At 38.0% G+C, this 22,430-nt stretch overlaps 1 protein-coding gene across 1 annotated transcript in view; it reads left to right on the forward strand.

The window, feature by feature from the left end:
* The first annotated feature begins 602 nt into the window (after positions 1-602).
* Positions 603-22,430, forward strand: part of roraa (RAR-related orphan receptor A, paralog a) — a 222,934-nt gene continuing 201,106 nt past the window's right edge. The window contains exon 1 of the mRNA XM_014003599.1: positions 603-918. Coding sequence (XP_013859053.1) covers positions 762-918 — 157 coding nt within the window. The 5' untranslated portion in view covers positions 603-761. The remainder of the gene's footprint in view (positions 919-22,430) is intronic.

Genomic DNA, 22,430 nt, shown 5'->3' on the forward strand with positions numbered 1-22,430 from the left:
CCAAGAAACTGAAAAAAAAAACATCCAATTATTATTTTGTCTTTCTTTTTCCCTCTCGTTTTATTTAGAAATGGAAAAATCAAAGAACAAACCAAACACAGATTTATCAGCAGCACTCAGGGTCTGAGTTTGGAACCCCTCTTTTTGTGTGACCATCTTGAATCAAGTTCTAAATCTTTAGTCGCAGCTATAGACATAAACCCATACTTTCTGGAAGTTCCATTAAAACTTATTCAGAGATTAATGAGATTTTTTGCTGACAGTCAAGACAAACACACAGACACGCATTCAAAAAAATAAAACAGAAACGTGATAAACATGCATTTTTAAAGTAAGCTATGTTTTTGACTATTGCAATAAACAACTGGTACAATCACAATATGCAAAACTTATTTATACTTATTTATAAAATAAATTTTTAATGCAGAAATAAGTTGTAAAATATGCCTATTTTCATGTTTTAAATTGGCATCTTGGATGACTTTCAGGCCTCCATCTATTCTTCTGCTATTGACAAGCTCTCCCTTCCCAGCCTGCATGACTTGGGAGTCTCCCACCAGCGCCCCTGGTGGACAATCAAACCTAACACACCCACCTCCAGACACACTCGCATTTCTCATTTCATACTTCTGCTCTAAATTAGATAGCAAGACGTATAGAGTGGGCGCTCCACAGACCGTCGAGAGAATTAGTTTGAAGTGTTAGCTGTAGTTCAAAAAAATAAAAAAATAAACAAAAAACAGTGCACCCTGAAATTCAACATGGAGTCCCCGCCAGATCCAGCGAGCGACCCGGGCAACAGCGCCTCGGAGCCGGCTACCCCGGTCAGGGAAACCCCGGTAAACCTGGAGACGCTCCGGAAAGCGGACCATCCAGCGGCGCCGGTTCGGAAGCAGACCTGCTCGAGCACCAACAGAGGTAAGCGGGCAAGCGGGTTTATTTTTAATGGCTGTGAAAGACGAAAGCAATCGAGGAAAAAAAAAAACACCTAAAAATGAATTAAATCGCAACCATAAATATAAAAGAATAACTCAAATGCACCCGGCTGCACTTATAGTTCGCTTTGCCCCGCTTTGGTTGGAGGTAATTATTGCTTTTGGCGTGTGTGTCGGTGCGTATACGTGTGTACTGCCACTGACAGCCAAAATCATGTGGGGGGTGGGGAGTGGGGGGCGGCTGATACGGTCACAGATGTCACATTTACTCCAGACCGCAAGATTATTTAATTATCCAGGAATTCAGAATAACAGGATCTGCTGACGCTCGGGCTGCAGCGCAATACTGTCCAATCCAACCCAAATCAAATAAATAAATAAATAAAGTGTCCAAAGTGAACTTTAGGACAACTGCGATCGATCTCGGATTCCTCAGCTCACAGCGCGGTCTGCACCGGATCTTTTTATTAGTGTTATTATTACATATTTTAGCTCACATGTTTGCGTAAAAAAAAGGGGGAGGAAACAACATCCTGGGATATCATTTGCAAGCAAATGTGCTTCGGAGAAAGGGAAACTCAACAAGCCCCTCAAGCTCAAACCGTGCAAAAGTCTGCATGCATGGCTGCAGCAGATGATTTATSTATTACGTCCCGTCCATGTTGTACAGTAGAAGACAGTGTTTAACCACACCCCCCTCTCCTCTCCTGCACAGACTGAAGCTCCGCACAACTTCAAAGAAATTATCACGTTTTTTTCATTCCTCTCACCAGACAGAGCTGATCACAAACCACTAATGCGAGCGGTTGTAGATGWGAGGAATAATTGACTGGACGGTACTCCTGCGTAAAAAGTCCCCCTCCTGCGCGCGCAAAGCGAAAAAAAAGGAGGTATATTTAGAACGTGATATGGTGAATGTGGAATGTAAGCTGGTTATGTAACAGGTTTAGCCATAAACAGAGGCGCGCAACTGTGAGCAGAAATCATCCCCGCGGATCTTTTTTTTCTCTCCCACTCTAAAGACAAGTTTCCCCACTTCTCACCTCAGCTGCTTATAATAATCATTAGAATAATAGTAAGTGTTTAGCGCGTGTTTATCCAACACTTTATCCAGCGCTGGCTACACCCGAGCGCTTATGTAATACAGAGGAGAGGGTGGAAAAGACAGGTAGTTCCTGGATTGATTTTATTATTTTTTTCCTTCACAAAGTCAGACTTTTGAGGCACTCCTAACCTGCTGACCCATATTCACCCCCCCACCCGCATTTTATGTAGCTACATGGATTAAAGTGCGTCTGGGAAAGAGAAAAGCAGGAAACAGAACGCCTTTGCTCTGTTATGTAATGCTGAATGGGTGAAAAAAAAAATCTGTTGGGACAATCTCTGCACAGTTACAGGAGGTTCACCCCCCACTTTCTGAAACTTTATTATGYCTCCTTAAAAAAAGAAAGAAAAAAGTGTGAATAGGACAGAACAGGAGGTTTTTGGTGGAGACTAGAGTTTAAAGAAAAGTTTGGAGAACTTTTTGAGAAGTTTCTAAAAGTCTGCCTGTACATTTCTAAACTTGCTTTCTTCATATTTAATAGTCTTATCATATAAACTGCCACAATTCTCATGTGTGCACTATAAACAAACAAACAAACAAACAAACAAACAAACAAACAAACAAACAAACAAACAAACAAAAAACTCTGCATATAACTAGTCCTCGACTGTTGAAAATGTGTTTTATGTTAGGCTTGTCAATTGTTCTTTTAAGACGGGTCAGCAAACTGTGGCTCTGGGGCCGAATGCGGCTCTTTGGAGCTTTGACCAAAGCAAATATGGAAATAAATAATATYTTCATTTATAACCACAATAGAAAAGCAAAAGAGATATGTGGCATATCACACAGATAAAACCAAGAATTAGAAGTAAAACATGATAAAAACGTTGAATAAGATTGTGGTAAATGAAGGTCTTTGTTTTATAATTACAATTAAATGTCTTACATGCTGGCCTAATTTCTGTCAGTGCGATAACTATACATTCGTGGAGCCAAGAAGTCCGGTGTGCTGTCTTRTGTTTTCTCAACATATATTTTACATATCTTCTAATCTCTTTTTCACTCTTTTTCATTACATTTCACTTTTTCTTTCTTCTTCTTTTTCTTCTATTAAAAAATAAAAATAAACTATACATTTCATTATTTTAAAGTGGATACTTATATTAATTTTCCACAGCTAAGACTTTAATAGCGGCATAGACAGACTGCATTTTTCATTGTTTTGATAGTTTGGAATTTCTTTTGTTTTAACATATAGAACTTTGTTTTCATATGTCACTATATATATATAGTGTTTTCTTAATTTCCAGATTCAGTTTTGTGTCTCTGGACGTTTTCTATAGTGAGAAAATAAGCCGTGTTTTTTGATGATGAAGGTTGCAGACCTTTGTGTGCAGCTGTAGCAGAAGGCACGGCCAAACAGAGAAGATCCACACAAAAAAAGTTTTCCATGTTAGGAAGTTAGGATTACAGTTCGACACTTCGAGTTCAGCTTTTCAAGCCAAAATGGAACATCAGAGAGGCTGCAGACACYTTTTTTTGGCCTCTCTTTTCACAAGCTGTATTAGACTTTCTGAGGATGCACATTTCTTATCCTGCATACTGAGAGTTTACTGTTTTAACCCTGAGGGCTAATACCTTTTAAGTACAGTAGAGAACGGCTGACTTCAGCAGAAGCTCTGCAGCAATATAAGACTGGAGTGGGTCAGAAAAAAAAGGTCATTAAAGGGCTGTGGGGATCATTATCGGAGAGGAGAAGGAGTTTATCTTTATATTGGAAAATTTCGTTGCAGATTTGGTGACAGTCAATATAAATGGTGTGAAGGTAATGTTTTGTGTAGAGGTGTGAAACTTCCCAACGACATCAGATTACGCTAAAGCCGCAGATCTTATGTTGCAGCTGTGAGTTTATTTAGATGCTGCAGCTTGGAGTAAGTTTTTAACATTTGAAGTGATTAATCCTGTGAATTTTGTAATTTAGTTGGTTTCATTGATAGATTTAAATGTTGTTCTTTCTGCAGCTCCCTTTTTTATGGGTTGCCACAGCGAGTGAACGAGCAATAAATTAATCAGTCGCTAATAAATTAAAATGAGGTCGATAATTTTAATTTACCTGCTTGTTTGTTTCTTCCGGTCTCCCTTTTTTCTACTCCTTAGAGAGGAGAGAACTCTGGTGTCAGGTACTTGCCAGGCTCGTGGTCTCGTAACCTCTGTAGCTTGAGAGCCCTGTGAACAGGCATTCAGAGGGGGGTCTTCAGTTTTCTGATGCCTTCTTTCTGCTGGCGACGCCTCAGCACGCCTTCAGGGCACCGAGCCGAACCTTGGGTTTGCCAAGAGTTTTTTTTAATATACTACTTAAATTTTGCAAACTTCTTTAACTTCGTAAGCAGCGTGAGGGTGACTGCAGTTATTTTATGAAGCCAGAGAAAGACGCATACAGAATTAATTGTGCCGTCTTGGATGAAGGAAGTAGGAAGCGAGTTTACAGCTTCAGCTTTTGTTGTTGTGTGTTGTTTTCCCAGTCTTTGGTCCAGGTCTGTTTGCAACTTTTTGTTACGTATGTAAATTTCATAAACTTCTGTAAGCTTTGTAAGTGTGTGTGTGTGTGGGGGGGTGTGTGTGTGTGTGTGTGTGTGTGTGTGTGTGTGTGTGTGTGTGTGTGTGTGGGGGGGGGGGTATCATTGTTTAAATTGTCCTCCAAACAATGTTATTGCTTATTGCAATGATTTCTGAGGATATTTGTTGTCCTGCAAAATTTGTTATCTTGACAGGTGAACTCGAACCTGCAGCCTTAGGATTACAAGAACCCTGAGCTACCGCAGCCCCATTGATATATTTAGAATCAAATAAAAATCTTTACAAAACAGTCCTTAGATGATGTTATTGCATTTAAAGCTAATTTAGAGCTTTATCAAATGCATTTGCTGTGCTTAAAATAAATTTTGGGAGTTAGTTTCACAGTATGAAAAAAAAACACCTGACGCTGCAGTTAAAAAAAAAAGAAATAAAAAACCCGAAACATTTATTCATCTTTTAATGAGCTTTATCTTGCAGTTTTATTTTGGGGTTGTGAAATTAGAGCTTTCAGTTAAAGTGGCAGGATTTATACAGTGGTTTTGCACAAGTTGAGGAGCAAGGATGTGAGTTTTTCTTTTTCTTCTTCTTTTTTTTTAAACCCAAAATCTCAAGAAGCTGTTGGCACGGAGGTTGCATGCCACTGGAGCGGACAGCGGCATTATTGTGGCTGTGGCATTCTCGAGTTCTGTGAATTAGGGCTCTCTCCCATCAGGAGAGCACGGAGGTACAAACACCGGCTTATAGTTTAGCCTTCAGCTCGGGCAAATCCGGGGTTGGGAACTTCAATGCATGTCCCTTTATTTTCCCTGCTGAATCGCTGTAACACTCAGTCCTTTCAATTAGAAAATACTCATGGTATCATCAACTATTTTATAACTGTCAAACACTTTAATTCGGTTATCAAGGTAGTTATTGTCCAGAGCATGAATCTGTTGCATCTGCGCCTTATCTGGACTTAAACACAACTGCTCTTGGCAAATAAATAAAAAAAAAAATAATAAAAAAATAAAAATGTTGGAAAATGTTTTTAATATAGACTGTTTACTTCATCATTGCGCATCACTTTAATTTGATCAAGTCTTGCGTAAGACTTCTATTTTTGCTGTTTATTTCAAATGATGAATAAGAAAATAAAAAATACAAAAATAAAAAAAAATGGGGACAATAAATAATAGATAAATCACCACAACAACATTACAACCAAGTGTTTTATTCCTGAGGTTATATTTAAAAAAAAACTATTGCTTCTCTTGCCTCAGCTCTCTGTTAACCTATATAAGTGTAGGAATACACCTACACCTGTTATAACAATGTTAGAAGGATATTATTTTAGCAAGGACCTCTTTATTTTCGGTAAAATATTCTTCCTACATAAGTCAAGATATCCAAATTTGAGCCTCAGCTCAGATTTAAATGTGTAAACTGTAGCATCTCTATAAAAATGTGTGTTTTGTGTAAGTTGTGCGCTCAAGATTTATGTTTGATGTTTTCAGTGCTGTTCAAAAAAACTGTTAACATGATTTCTGCGTAAGTGACATAATGCAGATAAAGACACGCATTTTCACAATTACATGCCATTTTACAGTCTCAGCATTTTTTTTCCCTGTTATGTTATTAATTCGGCTGTGATATCACACATAATGAGCTCGACAGTGTGGGAACACACTCATTATTAACCACCGAAAGTCCACACTTGTGGTGGCAAGTGTGTGTAACTAGTTTTTGTTGTTAGAATTTTTTAGAAATCCCGTAGTAGTTTTGTTTGCTCAGATAAAATAACATCAGCCTGTAAAAACGGCGTGAGCCACTGGTGAAAACTAAAATAACCTGCGGAGCGTCATTCTTGCTGCTTTATGAGCTCACACTTTTCAACAGGTGTGATCTGCTTTGATCACCTGACTTTTTATTTAAAGTTTTTAAGCTCTGTTTGCTTGTTCTAAATCAATTTGCATGAAAATGTGGAATTCACTGACATATTTAGACCATTTATATTGCGGATCTTCTCTTCTTCACATGACAAATCTTAAAAAAGTAGAGGCAGGAGTACATAGTTTTTATTACAAAATATCAATTAAAAAAAGCAAAGTTGTGAACAAAAATGTTTTCACATGTAACATCCTCCAGGAAAAAATCCCTAATGGGACTATTGCATTTATGTAATTGCATTTTGCATTTAGTTATATGAAATTCAATAATTCCCCCTCACTGCGTCTAAAATTGTCGGCAACCTATGAAAGTAGAGGTCAGCTGTCTCATATTTTCATAATTTAACTGATGCTTTATTCAGAAATTTAGCAAGTAGTTTTTAAGCTCAGACAGAAYCTATAAAGGACACAAGAGGGCAGGGGTCAACACAGGGCCAACACACAACAACAACAAAAAAGAATAGCATACATTACTAAAATTTCTAATCAATGTCTAATCACCAACAATTATTTATTATAATATAAAAGATAAGGTAATATAACTTGATTTTGTCCTTTAGCGTTGTACTCAAAAAAATCAGTCATTCCAAATTTATTGGTTTATTTTCATAAACCCTAATAAAAATATAATCTTGTGTATTATTGTTTAGCTAACAGGTATTTCTGTTTAGTTGGTGCTTAAAAGCATTATTTTGTACCTCAGCTTGCGAGACCTAMAGTAACAGTGATGACTAAGGCTTTTTCAGGAAGGTGAGGTTTGTTGGGCAACTTTTTTGCACTGTGGCCTCAGGAGGGCCTAGTTGGAGTTTAGGTTTTGTTCAAATGTATTATTGATAGTGAAGCATTTGGTCTTTCTCTTGAATAAGGGCATTCAGTGTTGTTCAAAGGGGAAGATTTTGAGTTGTTGCTGTCTTTGGCATAAAAGAAGCCGAATGAAAGAAAGTTACAAGAGTTTTGCTTCAGGAAAATTGCTTCATAGAACCTTGACTGTTGCTCCTCAGCTCACAAAAAAAACAAAAAAAAACACAAACACTGTTGAAACATTGGATGTTTTTTTGCAGTTTACAGCAATACAATGTTGCTCCTGCTGCCTCTATAGCCCAGGGTTGGGCAAAATTGGACCAAAGAAATGATTACGATTAATTTTGGCATTTAGCCGATAACAGTTATGGTGATTAATAGATGACAGTTGTAGTTGCATGTAGCTGACATTGTGGCCTTGGTCTGCATTTTCTGGCTTTCCTTGTACTCTGGTTTATGTCTATATTTCAGGGGATAAAACAAGTTTGTAGGGTTATGCTACATTCCCACTGAACACGTTTTGAGGAACAAAAATGCTCCCAACGCCTGAAGTTGGATGCGCTACTTTCAGATCTTGACAGAGACTAGATGAGTCTGACTTCGGCGGATGAAATAAAGATAAAATAAAGAAAATGGCTTTGCTTTATTTACTAAAGCGCAAACGAACAATGCGCACACCAGATGGTTAATTCACCAGATAATTTAGAGGCGGTTTGTTTGGTTAGTTTCGCCACTCCAGGAGCTGTGTGCTGATGGACAATGTTTTGTCCTGAGCCCAGTTTAACACTGCAGTCAGTTTAATGAGCTGCTGACCCACATTGGTGCTGATATCTCTAGCCAGAACATCAACTACAGACAGTCGATTCAGCTAAAGAGCTCCTGTCCGTCTGTTTCGGTTTAGTGGGCAACATTCAGGAAACTGTCACGTGGAAAAATGAGTCTCACTGATTGGTTGTCAAGACGCGTCGAGCGGTGAAAGATCCGATTTTTGAACTCGAGCGTCCGCACCGCATGCACAGAAAATGCTCTGCCACACCTTCCGCATTCCTTGCGCGCTGTGCTAAACGGACCTGACGTGCCTCAAGACCCCTAGAGGCGCGTCCACCATAGACTTTGCATGTAAACTGGCTGCTCCTGCATCTCAAAACACGTTCGGTGTGAACGTACCATTAGGGTTAGCATTTGCTCTGCACTACGTTCCGCCATTGGACTCATGCGCCTGATAGTGATAATGTGTTGCACACAAACATGTACCATCATCGCATGGCACTTATTGCAAAGTAGCAAAAATTAATTGTTRACAATTTTTCTGACGAGTAATTGCACATAATGCGATTTTGCCCAACCCTCCTAAAGCCTGAGTTCAGATTTTGAAACCTGACTTTCTCTAGACGCTTGGCTAAACAGCTTCAAGTTTTATGTGACTGAAACCTCTGTTAATGTCAACTTTGTCCAGACTTCCAGCATCTACAAATTTTTAAACAGGATGTAGAAAACCTAATTACCTAATTTTTAAAAAGACGTACATGTGCGTTTAATCAGAACAGTTCTTTTTCCTAAATGGCAAGGGCTGTGATGCCATGACACAAAGCAGTTCACTGATCACAAATGAAGTCTTTCTACTTCAACTTGATGACACCAAAACAAACATCTAACAGTGTGGTGTTGTGAACTGTGTGATTATCTTAGGTGTAACTTGAGCATAGTTAGGTGTAAACTCTAATAGGCAGTGCTAATTAAACAAACTTAGGAAACTTTGCTGAGACCAGTAGTGGAAGTTTTATCCCTGTGGGATGGTTTATTTCAGAGTTTGACTCACCAGTGACTTAACTGGGGCTGGCGAGGAAATTTCAACTGGTGACAGACACCAGATTTGATTTGAAATCTCCAGTGGTGAATGAAGGCTTAGATCCATGGCCCAATTTACAGAAGCTTGTATCTCAGATAGGAACATTTGAATAGTTCTGACCGGAAATACTCCAGATGCATTATTGGAGGACGTTAAAGGAGTCTAAATTTAATGTGGTACACTGTGACCTATAAGTGCTTGTGATGCTTGGCTTCATGCTGCTCTGTGCCTCTCGGATATGAAACTGGTCCCTTAGAAGAAGCCCCAAAGAAAAGGAGTGGCGAGAGCGGTGCGAGGGATCACTCTGAGGATTTCTTATGTCACATCAAGCGCCAAACCTTTCACATCTCCTCTATTGTGAACAGTGTAAATGCCCAGAGAAGGAGGGGTAAAGGCACCCTCGCATGAAAAATCCTGGTGCACAGGAAGTTTGACCCTGTAGGATCTTTCAAACTATCTCTCCCTTGCCTTTGAAAGAAAGGAAGCGGAACACGCATAGTATAGTCTTACTGCTTGACACTGAATGGGAATTTTCCTGTGATTCATAGTATCTGCACACTCAGAGAAAGTGTGCTTTTTAAAGACAAAATCTTTACCTCATCTTGCAGGCTGTAAAACACCAACATGAAGTTGAGAGAAAAATCTGGGTGATCTTAGGCTCTGATGTTCTTCCAGACACTCTGCTTTAAAATGGGAAGAAGGAACGTCGTAAAATATAAAGTATCTCATTCATTAAGCACACCTCAAGAACCTCTTAGCTGTTATTTATTTTACTTTCTGTCGGCTGAATGGTGCTCTCCTTAGCTCTGCTTCAGGGTCTCTGTTAAGTGGTGGAGTATGACTTTCGAATGAAATCAAAATKAACATATCTGTTGCATTTATTGACCAAAATAGGAATTGTGACTAAGACAGAATAAGCCCGTACTGTCTCTTCGGCTCTGAATATTAATATAATTTGACAATGTCTGCACTTATCTATTTTCAAGGCACTATTAAAGATAAAATGGTACCGCAGAGAAGGGCGAGTGCTCATAGAAAGCATCAGTCTGGAAGTATTTGTAATGCTATTTTTTTAGAGTCTGCAGTGGATTCAAGCCAGCATTAAAATCTGACAGTGTTAGAACCTTGAGAAAAAAACACAACCCTTGATTATATTACTGCTGCTAAAGTAATAATACATATTGCTACAAAATTATTATTATAGCAATTTACAACTATATCTAAAATATTATAGTGCATCTATACTGTAATTAATAGTGTTTATAATTTATCATATTTATATTTATTAAATGTACAGTTATACCCAATAAAATGAAACACTATATGTTCACAGTTGTACTTTTTTCTGAATTCCAAACTACAGTATCAGCTAAAACATTGGGAAGCCAACAAAATATTTAATGTTACATTTTTGTTTTACATACAGTACCTAAACATACTGCATAGATTAAATACCAACTAAATAGCATTACTGTTCTAAAGCACAAGGGTTTACAGTTCAGAACATTATTGATCTTTATTTTCCCTATTGCGAAAAAATGTTGTAAACCTGACAAGTACCTGTTTAACTTATGCTGCCACCTTGTTTATGATGAGTCTTACCTCTTTTTTGTGCATGTTTTAAACATTTTTCATCTGTATTTGAGAGATATTCTTGTAATAGCTTATTACTTTTATTATGCTGGGACTTTACCACGTTTCCTTCTATCATGTGCAAACTTRAATTGCGCTTTACCACCTTACACAGGGGTATTCAATTAAAATTTAAACGGGTCCAATCAGAGAAAATTACTTAAGGCCAAGGTCCTTAAGATCATAATGTCCTACTATTTACATATATATATATGTTTAAGTAGCTTAGTAGTTGTATCAACATCTGCACAAATTGATTTGCATATAAATTTGAATGAATTCAGTCTAATTCAAATAGTTTTTCGATATTYATTGTCACGTAACAAAAAGATGAACATGAAATTCCAAAGTCTGATTTTTTATGTTCTCTTACTGAATAAAAGTATAATGAACATGTCAAAATAAGAAACTAAGCAATACATGACAACTGTGCATGTTGATTTGGTACATTTGTTCAAAACTTTGTTTAAAACTGTTATACTTCATTTTATAATGGCATTAAACATTGCCACTTTGATTAAGTGTCACGTTTCTGAACATGTAAGACACACGGGTTTAGTGGGAAGTATAAAGAAAAATTACTCTGTCCATCCTGGATTAAATGCTCTATTTTCGCTGTCCTTTTTTTTGATGCCACTATTTGTTTTTTTTTCTGTATTTTTTGTTTTGTATTTGTGTCTGTTAACTCTCCAGTTTATCTCCCTTTCTCCATCTCAATTATCAGTTTTCTCCATCCTTTCTCACCTGCCTGTATATTTCCTTCTCTATGCCTGTTCCTCTCCCCTTCTTCATCCTTTCCTCTGTCTCCAACACTTGACCACTACTGTAAAGACTGCAAAACCTGTGCATGTAACTGGTGTATGCTGCGTACAGACCAAACACATTTTGTGCATCAAAAATGTGTCCAATAACTCAAGGTGGACGCTTGTGCACTTTGAGGTAAGACGCTCGTTAAAATCGCTCTATTCGCACATCAAGATGCACGTTGAGAAGAGCCTTCTTTACCAGTCTCTGTACAATGGCAGATGAAATTGAGAGAGTGGCACAGCTTTATTTACTGAGAGCCAGAGGACGTTGTCGTTGGGCGCCTTGGATTCACCAGATAATTCAGAGGAGTTCTGAGTTTGGTGAGTTTCACCACTCCAGGAGCTGCGTGCTGATGAATGTTGCATTCAGCACTTTTGTTGTCCTGAGCACAGTTTGACTGGGTTGCTGACCCCCATCGATGCCCAAATCTTCTGCCAGGACATCAACTACAGGTGCTTGATTTCAGCTGGAGAGCTCCTGTCCATCTGTCTCAGGTTAGTGGGCATCATTCAGGAGATTATCCCATCAGAAAATGTGCCACTACGTCACACATGGCTAGATGTGACTGACACTCCATTTCTAGCTGCTAAATTTCAGATTTTCCACCTGAAGTGTCTGCCTCTTTGGATGCGTTATACGTGCATCCAACGCTTCAAAAGGCACAGCAACACTTCTCAATGCCCCACCATAGACTTTGCTTGTAAACCCAATGCCCCTGACACTCAAATCTCGTTAGATCTGAATGCAGCATTACATGCGCTCATTCAAGTTTTAAGTGGTGATATCTGTTTAGGCATTAGGTACGGGTCCGCACGAGACACCATTCCGGTCCGGATCCGGACCCAGGTCCGCCTATTGGTGGCCCTTGACCTAACGTGTTGGTTCTGTGTTGATCTTAGTTTCTGTTTCCATCACACTTCAATATTAGCTTTCATACTAACTGTATTTTTCCTCTTTTCCTTCAGTTCCTGCAAATTTCTCAGCTTCCTAGTTTTCGCTAAGATCCTCTTTGTCTTCCTCCACAGTTCGAGAATTCAYCAACAACACTTCTCTGAAAAACGTCGCCATTATTGTCCCAGAAGTTTCACAACAAAATGAAAATTTTAGCTTTTTCGACACAAAGTCCAGAAGCAACCTGTCAAAGTTAACATTGTAGTGCCGTTCAGTGTAATGACTAATGGTTTAGTGGTTTAGTCCCAAGAAAACATGTTAATTTGCCTCCTACTTGCTCAAACAATACATTGTGAAGTTCTATCATTTACCCAAGTTATTAGCCTCTGCACTAGCCTGAATTAGATAATGCTAATTTTTAGCTTGTTGTAAACATTTCTTCAAAAACAGCCTTACAATAAAGAATGATTGGTGGTGCATTGTCTGTAGTTTTGCTATTGGAAAAGCATTTAGATTTTCAAGTTTCAAGGGTATTTTTGATTGTTTTTCAATAAAATAAGAATGGAGCATTGAAGGTGTATTCTGACCTTATAACAGCAGACTGTGTCAGCTGTTTAGAAAATTGGTATTGGCCAAAATCTGAATTGGTAGGTCAGATTTTTTAAAGATCGGTAATCGGCTAGAAAACTGCAATCAGTGTACCCCTATTTAGAACCTTGCATTGTTTTCAAAGGAGTGTTTCCTCTCTTTTGACCATTGTTCACAACAGACTGACATCTTGTAGCAACAGGTGGGGGAGGAGGAGCATACAAACCTAGCACTGTCTTTGGTGTTTCTTCAAAAGGAGTTTAAATTGCAGGAACCATTAAAAGTTTTGTTTTTTTTTTGGTTTTAAAAATGTATTATCTTCTCATATTTGCTTTAATGTTAAATTTTTTTTATTTACATAAACTGAAAAGGTAAAACAATTATTAAATTATATTCCTCTGTTTTCATTTCATAGTGTTATTTTACACCTAAAATTAGAAAAAAATATTAGAAAAATATATAAATTTTGGAGGATGCAGTAGAAATAAACAACTCAAAAATGAGTGTCATTTCTGCCGGCTTGATTATCTATATTGGAATAACAAGCACAACTTAATCTCATAAATAAAGAAGAGGGAGATGCAGATCCGTCCCCTCCAGGTACAGCTACCACTTAATCGAATTAGCTCCACTTGCAAGCTTGACGGGCTCTTTAAACACCCCTGGTGACTTCTGAGTGCAGATTACAATCAGCTACTATTTTCAGCCTTTGATTAAAATCTGGTGATGTTGGACAGAATAATTTTTTTGGGAGCACAGAATTAACTAATTATTAACATGGAAGCACAGGTTTCTCTGTCTCTCTTTGACCAGTTACAGGTCCAGTTAGGTTAAGCAATGCCTACAAGTATGAAATATGTAAAGATATCATACCCCCCCCCCCCCGAAGTTGTCTAAACACTTGATCAGATGTGAACGCAAAATATTTTAAGAACATTATTTATATTTTTTACAAAACATAAAATAAAAAATAGCAGTTTTACAATAATTATAACTAGTATATTATATAACTAACTATTATATAACTATCTTTATTAATTTATTCAGTTTTTCATCCATATTTGCTCGTTGGCAGACAATGGCGATAAAGCCAAACAACTCTACTTATAAGATAATAGGAGATGATGACAGTTGTTTGTGGCTCAGACAGTGACAGAAACATCGTTACGTGCTCTTTTGTTCCAGCTTTTGAACATGAATAAGTCACTAATGAATATTTGGTTCTCGTGTTTGAGAGCTGATTGCTTTAGGAGACATACTAAGACAGAGTGTGACACAATGGGGCTCAATCAGAGCAGGGATGCCGCTGCGCTGCTCTCTGACAGTGATTGAAAGACAGACTCACTCTTCACCCTGTATGACTCTGGAATCCTTACTCACTGACAAMTATCATCTGTCTGAATCAATCAATATTTGCAGCTTTATTTCATTAATGCAGTGCTCAAGAGGAAATAATTAACGCCATCCATGATGGGTTGTTAAAAGCCTATTTTTTACATGACAGACCAAAATAGACATATAAAAATAGGAAGATGAAACCCCTTGGTTGAATTTGCACATGTTCCTTTTAAAAAGTAGCTGAAATTAGCACAAAGAAACAAAAAGAGCACATGTTTGCTAAATTAAGCAGTAAGAAAATGAAACTGTCATAAAACGGTGATTTTAGCTGAGCTCAAACTAGCTAAAAAGCAGCTAAAACACAGAAAACAGCTAAAATAAGCAGAAAGCAATCAAAAGACATAAAAAGTTTAAAATAGCAGAAAGAGGCTGAAAGAAGCAAGAAATAGTTCAGCTTAGCAGAAAAAAGTCAGAATAATAGCCGAGAAAGCAAAAGAAGCTAAAATCAGCAAAATAGAAGCTGAAGGAAACTGAAGTTAAAAACAGCAGAACTAAAACAAAAGGTAAAACGTATAGATAATGTAAAGATTTATACAAATGTTAAAAGATTTTAAGGATGTTGAAGACAGCTCCATTAATTTTCACTGAGAAACAAAAAGTTTCCAAAAAAAGCTAAATATCTCAAAAAGCATAAATTGCTGAAGTACCAAACACCATAGATGAACATAAGATGAACATTTTGATATAGAAATTGTTGAAATACCACAAAAATTGTGGAACAAAATGTGCCAAAAAACATACAGAAGAAAAAAATAATTTCAATAGTGTGAATGCTTTACAAGCATTCAGAAAGGAAACATTTAGTTTATAGAAACTAAATATAGAAAAATGTCTTTAAACGGACCAAAKCCAAAACCAGTTTGTAATTCTTTTAGATGGCTTTACAAAATAAATTTTTGAATTACTTATAACAAAATACTTTCATAAGAGTATACAGTTTCCTCAATAATTCACTGGTTTTTCTAAACGTTGCAAGTGTGTTTGCTGAATTGAGATATAGCATTAAACATTGTAACCAGGAGAATATTCATTCATTCAGTGTCATGTTGTATTAAACAATTGTGGCTCGTGATGCTCATTAATTTTTACTTGCTTCACTTGCCATGTTTGAGTTCTCGTCGCTGGCTCGGCGCCAAAGTGTCTTCTGAAAGCACCACTTCATCTCTGTCAGGGGCAGGTGGAAAAATGCTGCACATTTCTAATTGGACAAAAGTGCCTTTCAAACTCTTAGCCATCATACACAGATCAGATTATTATTCAAACCGGGTGACAAAAGAGGATCTTTTATTTTTTACATCTTTTAGTTGATTTCGAAATACAGTCTTGTACTTTTTGCGATCTGCCACTTTGTTTTTCAGAGCTAACGTGGGTTACAAATTAAAACCCAAATATACATATTTGGACATCAGAGTAATCTTGACTAGTTTGACATGCCTGGATGAGATCCCTCGAGCAGGTTTGTTTAGGATTTAAAGCTCAGTTTTTCTTGGTCATTTCTGGCCTGGAATGAAGAAATATTTGCACCAGCTGGGAGGAGAACTTCAGGCTGCAGGCTAGCTCACAGAAGGCTTTAAGGTTTGCCATATAGCTCGGGGCCAGACCTCACTTTTTCTTGTTAAAGATGTGGTAGAAATCTTCAGATCAATTCTTCATCTAACAGGTAACCAGTGAAGAGACCCGCATGTTGGCTAATACTGTTTTGTCTGACTGAATCTTTCAAAAGCGTACTTGCTAAATTTTGAATGAATCAGGGGAGTTCGGCAGACTTATGATTGATGTCAAAGATGAGATGGTGGAAAAACTGTGAGGATTTTCTTTCTTCTTCTGTTCATATTAAAATCACATCTACTCATTTAAATGCTTTAAAACATTTTTTATTTTTTAAATTTTTGTTCTTTATGCTTTATTTAGTGATTAAAACTAAATGTAATGTCTCAGAACGTCTGTATTTGAGCAACAAAAAATGGAGTATTTTCTTTTAAGAATTGAATGAAAAGTGTGATTGGGCATAAGCCTGAAACATACTCGCTGCGAACTGCCGACGTCGGCACGGGTTGTCGCACTTTAATGACAGAAATTATGTCACCAGGCTTCTCAGTGTTGTGTCGACAGCCCCTTTTGGCACAACCCACAGGCAGAACCTTTTGACCCCCACTCCCGTGTCGACGGTAATGTGTGATTGGTCTGACTGGTCATGGGCATGTTTGTTTGTGCTGCACTCGGTAAAAAAATGGTAAATGGTAAATGGTACTGAACTTATAGAGCRCTTTTCAAGTCCCTCCGGACCCCAAAGCGCTTTACACTAACAGACATTCACCCATTCACACACTGATGATGGCAAACTACACTGTAGCCACAGCTGCCCTGGGGCGCACTGACAGAGGTGGGGCTGCCATACATCGGCGCCACCGGACCCTCTGACCACCATCAGTAGGCAAGGTGGGTGAAGTGTCTTGCCCAAGGACACAACGACGGAGACGGCTGGACGGGGGATTGAACCAGYGACCTTCTGGTTCCAGGACGACTCACCTAACCACTCCGCCACAGCCGCCCCAGCTACAAAAAGAGGGGGAAAAAAAACCCCGACTCTCTCCCAGAGCCGACACCAGGAAGTAGAGTTTTATAAAGATAGTCATTCCTTGAAAAACTCATGAATGGAGATAAAACAGACGTTGTGCACGGAGGAATCTGACTGATAAAAACTGTGGAGCTTTAACCAGGACAGATGTGGATAAATACGTCTGGTCAGTGACAAATATGACTTTTTTTCTGCATTGTCGGCTGTTGCGGGGGAACTCCATGCAGTGATGTAAGTTTCAGGGAGGGGGGTTTACCGAACTCGGCGCGGGGGTGTTGTAGGGACTATGAAAGGTTTGTGCGAAAATGACTGCCGAACAACCACATGACRGTGCGTCAACCCGTCGGCGTCGGAGCGAGTATGTTTCAGGCTATAAACTCCAGTGATACAAAGAACTAAAGATATTCTACTTAAAAAAATAGAAAAGTTCTACTTAAGATGTTTCAAACTGAAAATTAAAATGAGCGGTGATACTTTTTTTTATATCTAAGTATTTAAGACACACTTCTGTACTTTTCCTTCAAAGCACGCAATAGAAAACACATAGAAAAGTTTGTCTCATTATTTTTCAAAAGCCAAAAGACTGAAAAATACATTCTCCGCACTTATATTCCAAGTCAAGAACATGTTGCTTAAATTTGACATCTTGTTCATCTTGTTTGCACGTTGTTAGCGCAGACGTACTCGGCCACGCTGAGTTTGATTCCGGGTGAAAGAAAGAGTGAACAGAAGAGATTGATGGTAGTGTCCCCAGTCTGACAGATAACACCTGATTCTGCCTTAAGGGGGCTGGTCTGGCACACTCCTCCCCCTTGTGCCTCGAATGCGTCGAAAGGCTGTGTTGAGGAGGTGAACCGTTCCTTCACTCCATGCAAATTCAGGGCCACATTCAGAGACGATCCCAGGACGACCGAGCCAACGTGGCCCCGAGCGCTCCGCACCACATGATCCGTGCATCAACTACACCTGGGAAAAATTCACACAGGCATGGGGGTCATTTGTTTAGCACAGGTGCATCATGTATCCCCTATGTGCACACACACATGCACACACATTCAGCAAGTATGAAAGAAGAGACACATGCCTAAAGGTATACACGCACACATAAACACTCAAGCAGGTGTTAATGATAGGCTGTCTATTCATTTAGTTTAATATAAAATAGGTTTAATGTGTTGTAGCCTGTTGGTTTTGTCACTAGTCTCTGTAACATTTTAACTTGTTAAAACACATTCAACTATCAAAATGAGCATTTGAGAAAACATGAAAGCGGTGGCTCTGATCTTTGAAAGCTCCTGTGACATCAAAGTTTTGTAATAAATATAAATGCATTTTTGGAAAGATAACACTGAAAACATTGCAAAAAAAATATGCTGCTGAGATGAACAGTTGTTGGGATATTTGCCTGTGAAGGGACAGGAAGTGATGTCAAAAGGGAACATTTGCATGTGAATAGAGCATTGCTATAATGGCTGACAATGCAGATTGTAGAAAAGAATCTGATGTTCCTTTAGATTATTTTAAATCACCATCAGAGAGAGATTAAGAAGAGTCAGAGTTCAAATAATATTAGGCTCATTCATAACTCAGTCTGGGACTGATGCATGTTCTGTCCTCCCCAGACATCAGTGAGTGACTGCAGGATTAATCAACAGATTTATTACCAAGGTAATATTAAAGATGACGCAAAAAAGCAACTTTGTAGTTAGTTTTAAAATATTAAACCACATGATCGCTAAAATGAGTTATTTCAGTTTTTTGCTTTGCATTTGATACAAGGAAGACATCATTGAGCGAATGCAGGATTGTTAACAGTTTTATTACCAAGGGGATATTAAAAACTACACAGAACAGCAACTTTGTAGTTAGTTTAAAAAATATTGAACCCCAGGATTGTTAAAGTAAGTTAATACAGTTTGTTTTGTTTAATACGAGACAGACGTTCATCACACAATAAATACGTCACGGTCCACTTTAGCCAAGCTGAGATCTGCTCCTCGCCTCTTTTAGTTCTGCGGTGCTGGGTTCATTTCTGAACATGTAGATGTGAGCGGGAACTGGCAGGCTTTTCCTGTGATTTATGAATGAACTGAGGGAGCTTAAAGCCAGACCGGTCTGTGTTTCAATTTCGCGTAACTGTCTTGTGAAAGAGGCTATTGTTTCAAAAAACAAAGACAAGGGAGTTCATTTTCTTAAAGAGTTCCCCTTTGATATCACTTCCTCTTTCATTTTGACTGAGCCAAGTTCAGAAGTAAATTGAACATGTATGACATGACAAAATGGGTAAAATCATGTAAGTTACTTAAATATAAACATGTTTTCTTTGACATTTTGTAAAAACTGGTACAAACATTTAATATTTTACCTGCTGAACATACTGTAGCTCTTTAGCACTTAAATTTGGAGGTGTTTATTGGAATGGATTATTCTGATTGGATTGCAAGCTAAAGGGTTCAATCAGGGCCAAAACCAAAGCAGACTGGTGCCGTCTTCAAACAGCTCTAGGCACAAAAACTTCATAGCAGTTGAAGTAAATTCTGTTTCATAAATCTTTAAGCCTGTTAATTTTACACCATATTTACATATAATTCYATATTTTTTTGCAGGTGTAAATAGTGGCAGTACCTGTAGCACTTCTTGTGCAGTCTAGGACACCTCAAGTAGCAATATAATCACATTTTCCAGGAATACTTTATAGATCAAAATAATGGCAATGTAACTGTTTATAAAATAAGGATTTTTTTAAACTGCTAAACTTTTGCGATAGGAATGTCAGGCTGTATTGAAAGTAGGACTCAGGAATGCAGACTTTCATGAGAACTTGATAAGAACAAAAAAAAAATAAAGAACCATCAAGCTCATAACAAAATAAACTAAATGGTAAAAAAATAAAATAAAAAATAAAGAAACAAACAAGAAAAAAGCAAAAAAAAATTTAAAATAAAAATAAACTAAGAGCTGATGGGGCAGCAAAAATACAAAGTAATACAATGAAAACTGAGGAAAACCTGGGTACTCCACCAAAATGACAGATGTCAGATGACAGCAGGTTGGAAGACTAAGTAGGCAGGGACTGATGAGTGGAATAGAGACAAATGGCTTGATGATAACAAGGAACAGGTGTAAGTGGGYGGGGCAGGACAGAAGAGCAGAAGCTGACTGATGAAGTGACATAAACATGACAACAAAATACACAGAAATGAAAAATAGACACTGAAAAGCACAAATACAATAAAAACACAAGGCTGTTTAAAGACATTTCATTCTGGTATTGGTCCCGCTATTAGGTTGTTATTTTAGTAAAAAAAAATCACATCATGAAACTTTTTTTAAAATGTTAATTTATGTTTTACCCATGTTGTTGATTATAGTTGGTTCAATTAGAAACATGTTCTACATTCATATATGGAATAATGTAATTTGTAAACTCGACATTTATCTTCTATCCAACRAAATAATTAGTAATAACTAAACTTTTAAGCTTGTTATTTATGTTAGAAGTTGAAATTAAGTTGTTCCTCAAGTGTGCATATATAATTCTGACGCATAAACGATGGTTAAGAAATTACAAAAATCCATTTGACAAAAGGCTCAGCAATAAGTCTGAAATACAGTATTTTCGATTTACAATAATTGCTTCTATTTGTCTCCATTTTACATTTTAAATTTTCTCAAAGTTTTTAGTTTTTGCTGTAACTTTGGAACCCATCACTTACAAATCAGCGTCTTGTTTCCTTGCAATAAAATCTGCATCCACTAAAAGAAAGCTGTAGGTCAAATTTTCTCTTAATAAAAATCAATTTCTTTTCAAATTTCAGTTTCAACATGGTGTGCAGCACATTCTCTGTGTGTGAAGCAGATGGTGGAAAGATAGTGTAAAATGAATCTCAATATTAACCGCACGGCGTGCTGGGAGTGTTGGGTGGATGGCACAGCAGAGTTAAAGAGAAGCAGTGACCTTCTGTCCCATCATTTACCTTCCCGCGCCCCCCACACTGTTCGAAAATTACTTTGTTTTAGCCAATTAAATGAACCGGCTGAGCATCAAGCAGGCTGCCATTTTTCGCTCACCTAAACCCACATGGCATTAGCGCTCTGCCATTAGGAGAGGATGCCTTGAGTGGGAATCTCCAGCTTGGCACCGTGCCACTTTAGATGTGTTCACTGAGATTATTGCAGTGATTCTTCCTCTGACCTACAACGATCAGTCAACTGTCTTTAGTTGTCCTAATAATAATTGTGCACACAGTTCCTCACTGCCTAAACCACATTGGAAATGGTTAATGTACACTATTGTGATATTTCCTCACCCAAATTAAGGATTTTTTTCTTTTCAAAATATGCACAGAATGTTGTTGTTTGCTGTCTTCCTGCTTTGTTGCTGATCAAGATGACATACGTATGCTGAGAAATGTTTTTCCATCCAAATCCTTTAATGGCTCAATAATAGAAAGACGACAGTCGTAACAATGCCATGGCAGGGAATGAGTGAAGGACCGGAGTCTGTGGTGTTTAACAACCATATGAGTGCAGATTATGTGCTTGAAGGGGCTGAATTGACTGCCAGCAGTGACAGTTGGGCTGGGAGTTGAGYATGCCTGATACACGAGGCTTGACTCCACTCGGATACACCACTGGGTCCGGGGCTCGTCTCTACAGCCCTCTGCCTGCCTCCCTCCCTCTGAAGCATTGTGGTCCCCCGTTCGCTCTGCTTCTCCGGAGGAATCAATGGGCCTCTGCTCCCTCTTGATGAGCACTCGCTAATGGCTGTTTCTTTGAAAGGCGACGGGCCCGTTTGAGGAGGAGTGTCTTTCACTTCCCTCCAGCTTGCCTTGGCTCAGGATTCGTCAGGCTGCCTGGCTTTGCTGTCCTGCCCATATGATGCCGTGCCATGAGGCTGAAACGTCTGTCATTTGTTTTACTTTCAATAAAAGTTGATGATCTACAAATAAAAAGGGAAAAAAAAAAACTAAACGTGCTTTTGATGCTCTCTGAAGGCATATGGAACGTGTGTTGCAATAGTGAYATTTTCAGCACTTTTAAGGCCAGAAATAACAATAGGCAATATTTTGTGACTTTATTTATTCACTCATATAAAAAGCTGTATATGAACAGTTTTATGTAAAATAAACAGACAATTGAAAAAACATGTTTAAATTCACACAACAAATGCTTTACTTTTGTTGCATCAGTTTAACCCATAAGGACCCACCGGTGTCACCTTGGGTCCTTTTGAATAGGACTTAAAATGTGAATCGATTCATAAAAATGAATGAATCATTGTCATTTTTGTTGTATAACAGTCATTTTATGTCATTAAGACATCATTTTGATACTTGATAACTTTCAGTCACAAAATGATTTGTGCTTACAATTTTATTTATTTTGAAGTTATATTCTGTTA

Source organism: Austrofundulus limnaeus, unplaced genomic scaffold (genome assembly GCF_001266775.1).
Source record: "Austrofundulus limnaeus strain Quisiro unplaced genomic scaffold, Austrofundulus_limnaeus-1.0 Scaffold19, whole genome shotgun sequence".
NCBI classification, from domain to species: Eukaryota; Metazoa; Chordata; class Actinopteri; order Cyprinodontiformes; family Rivulidae; genus Austrofundulus; species Austrofundulus limnaeus.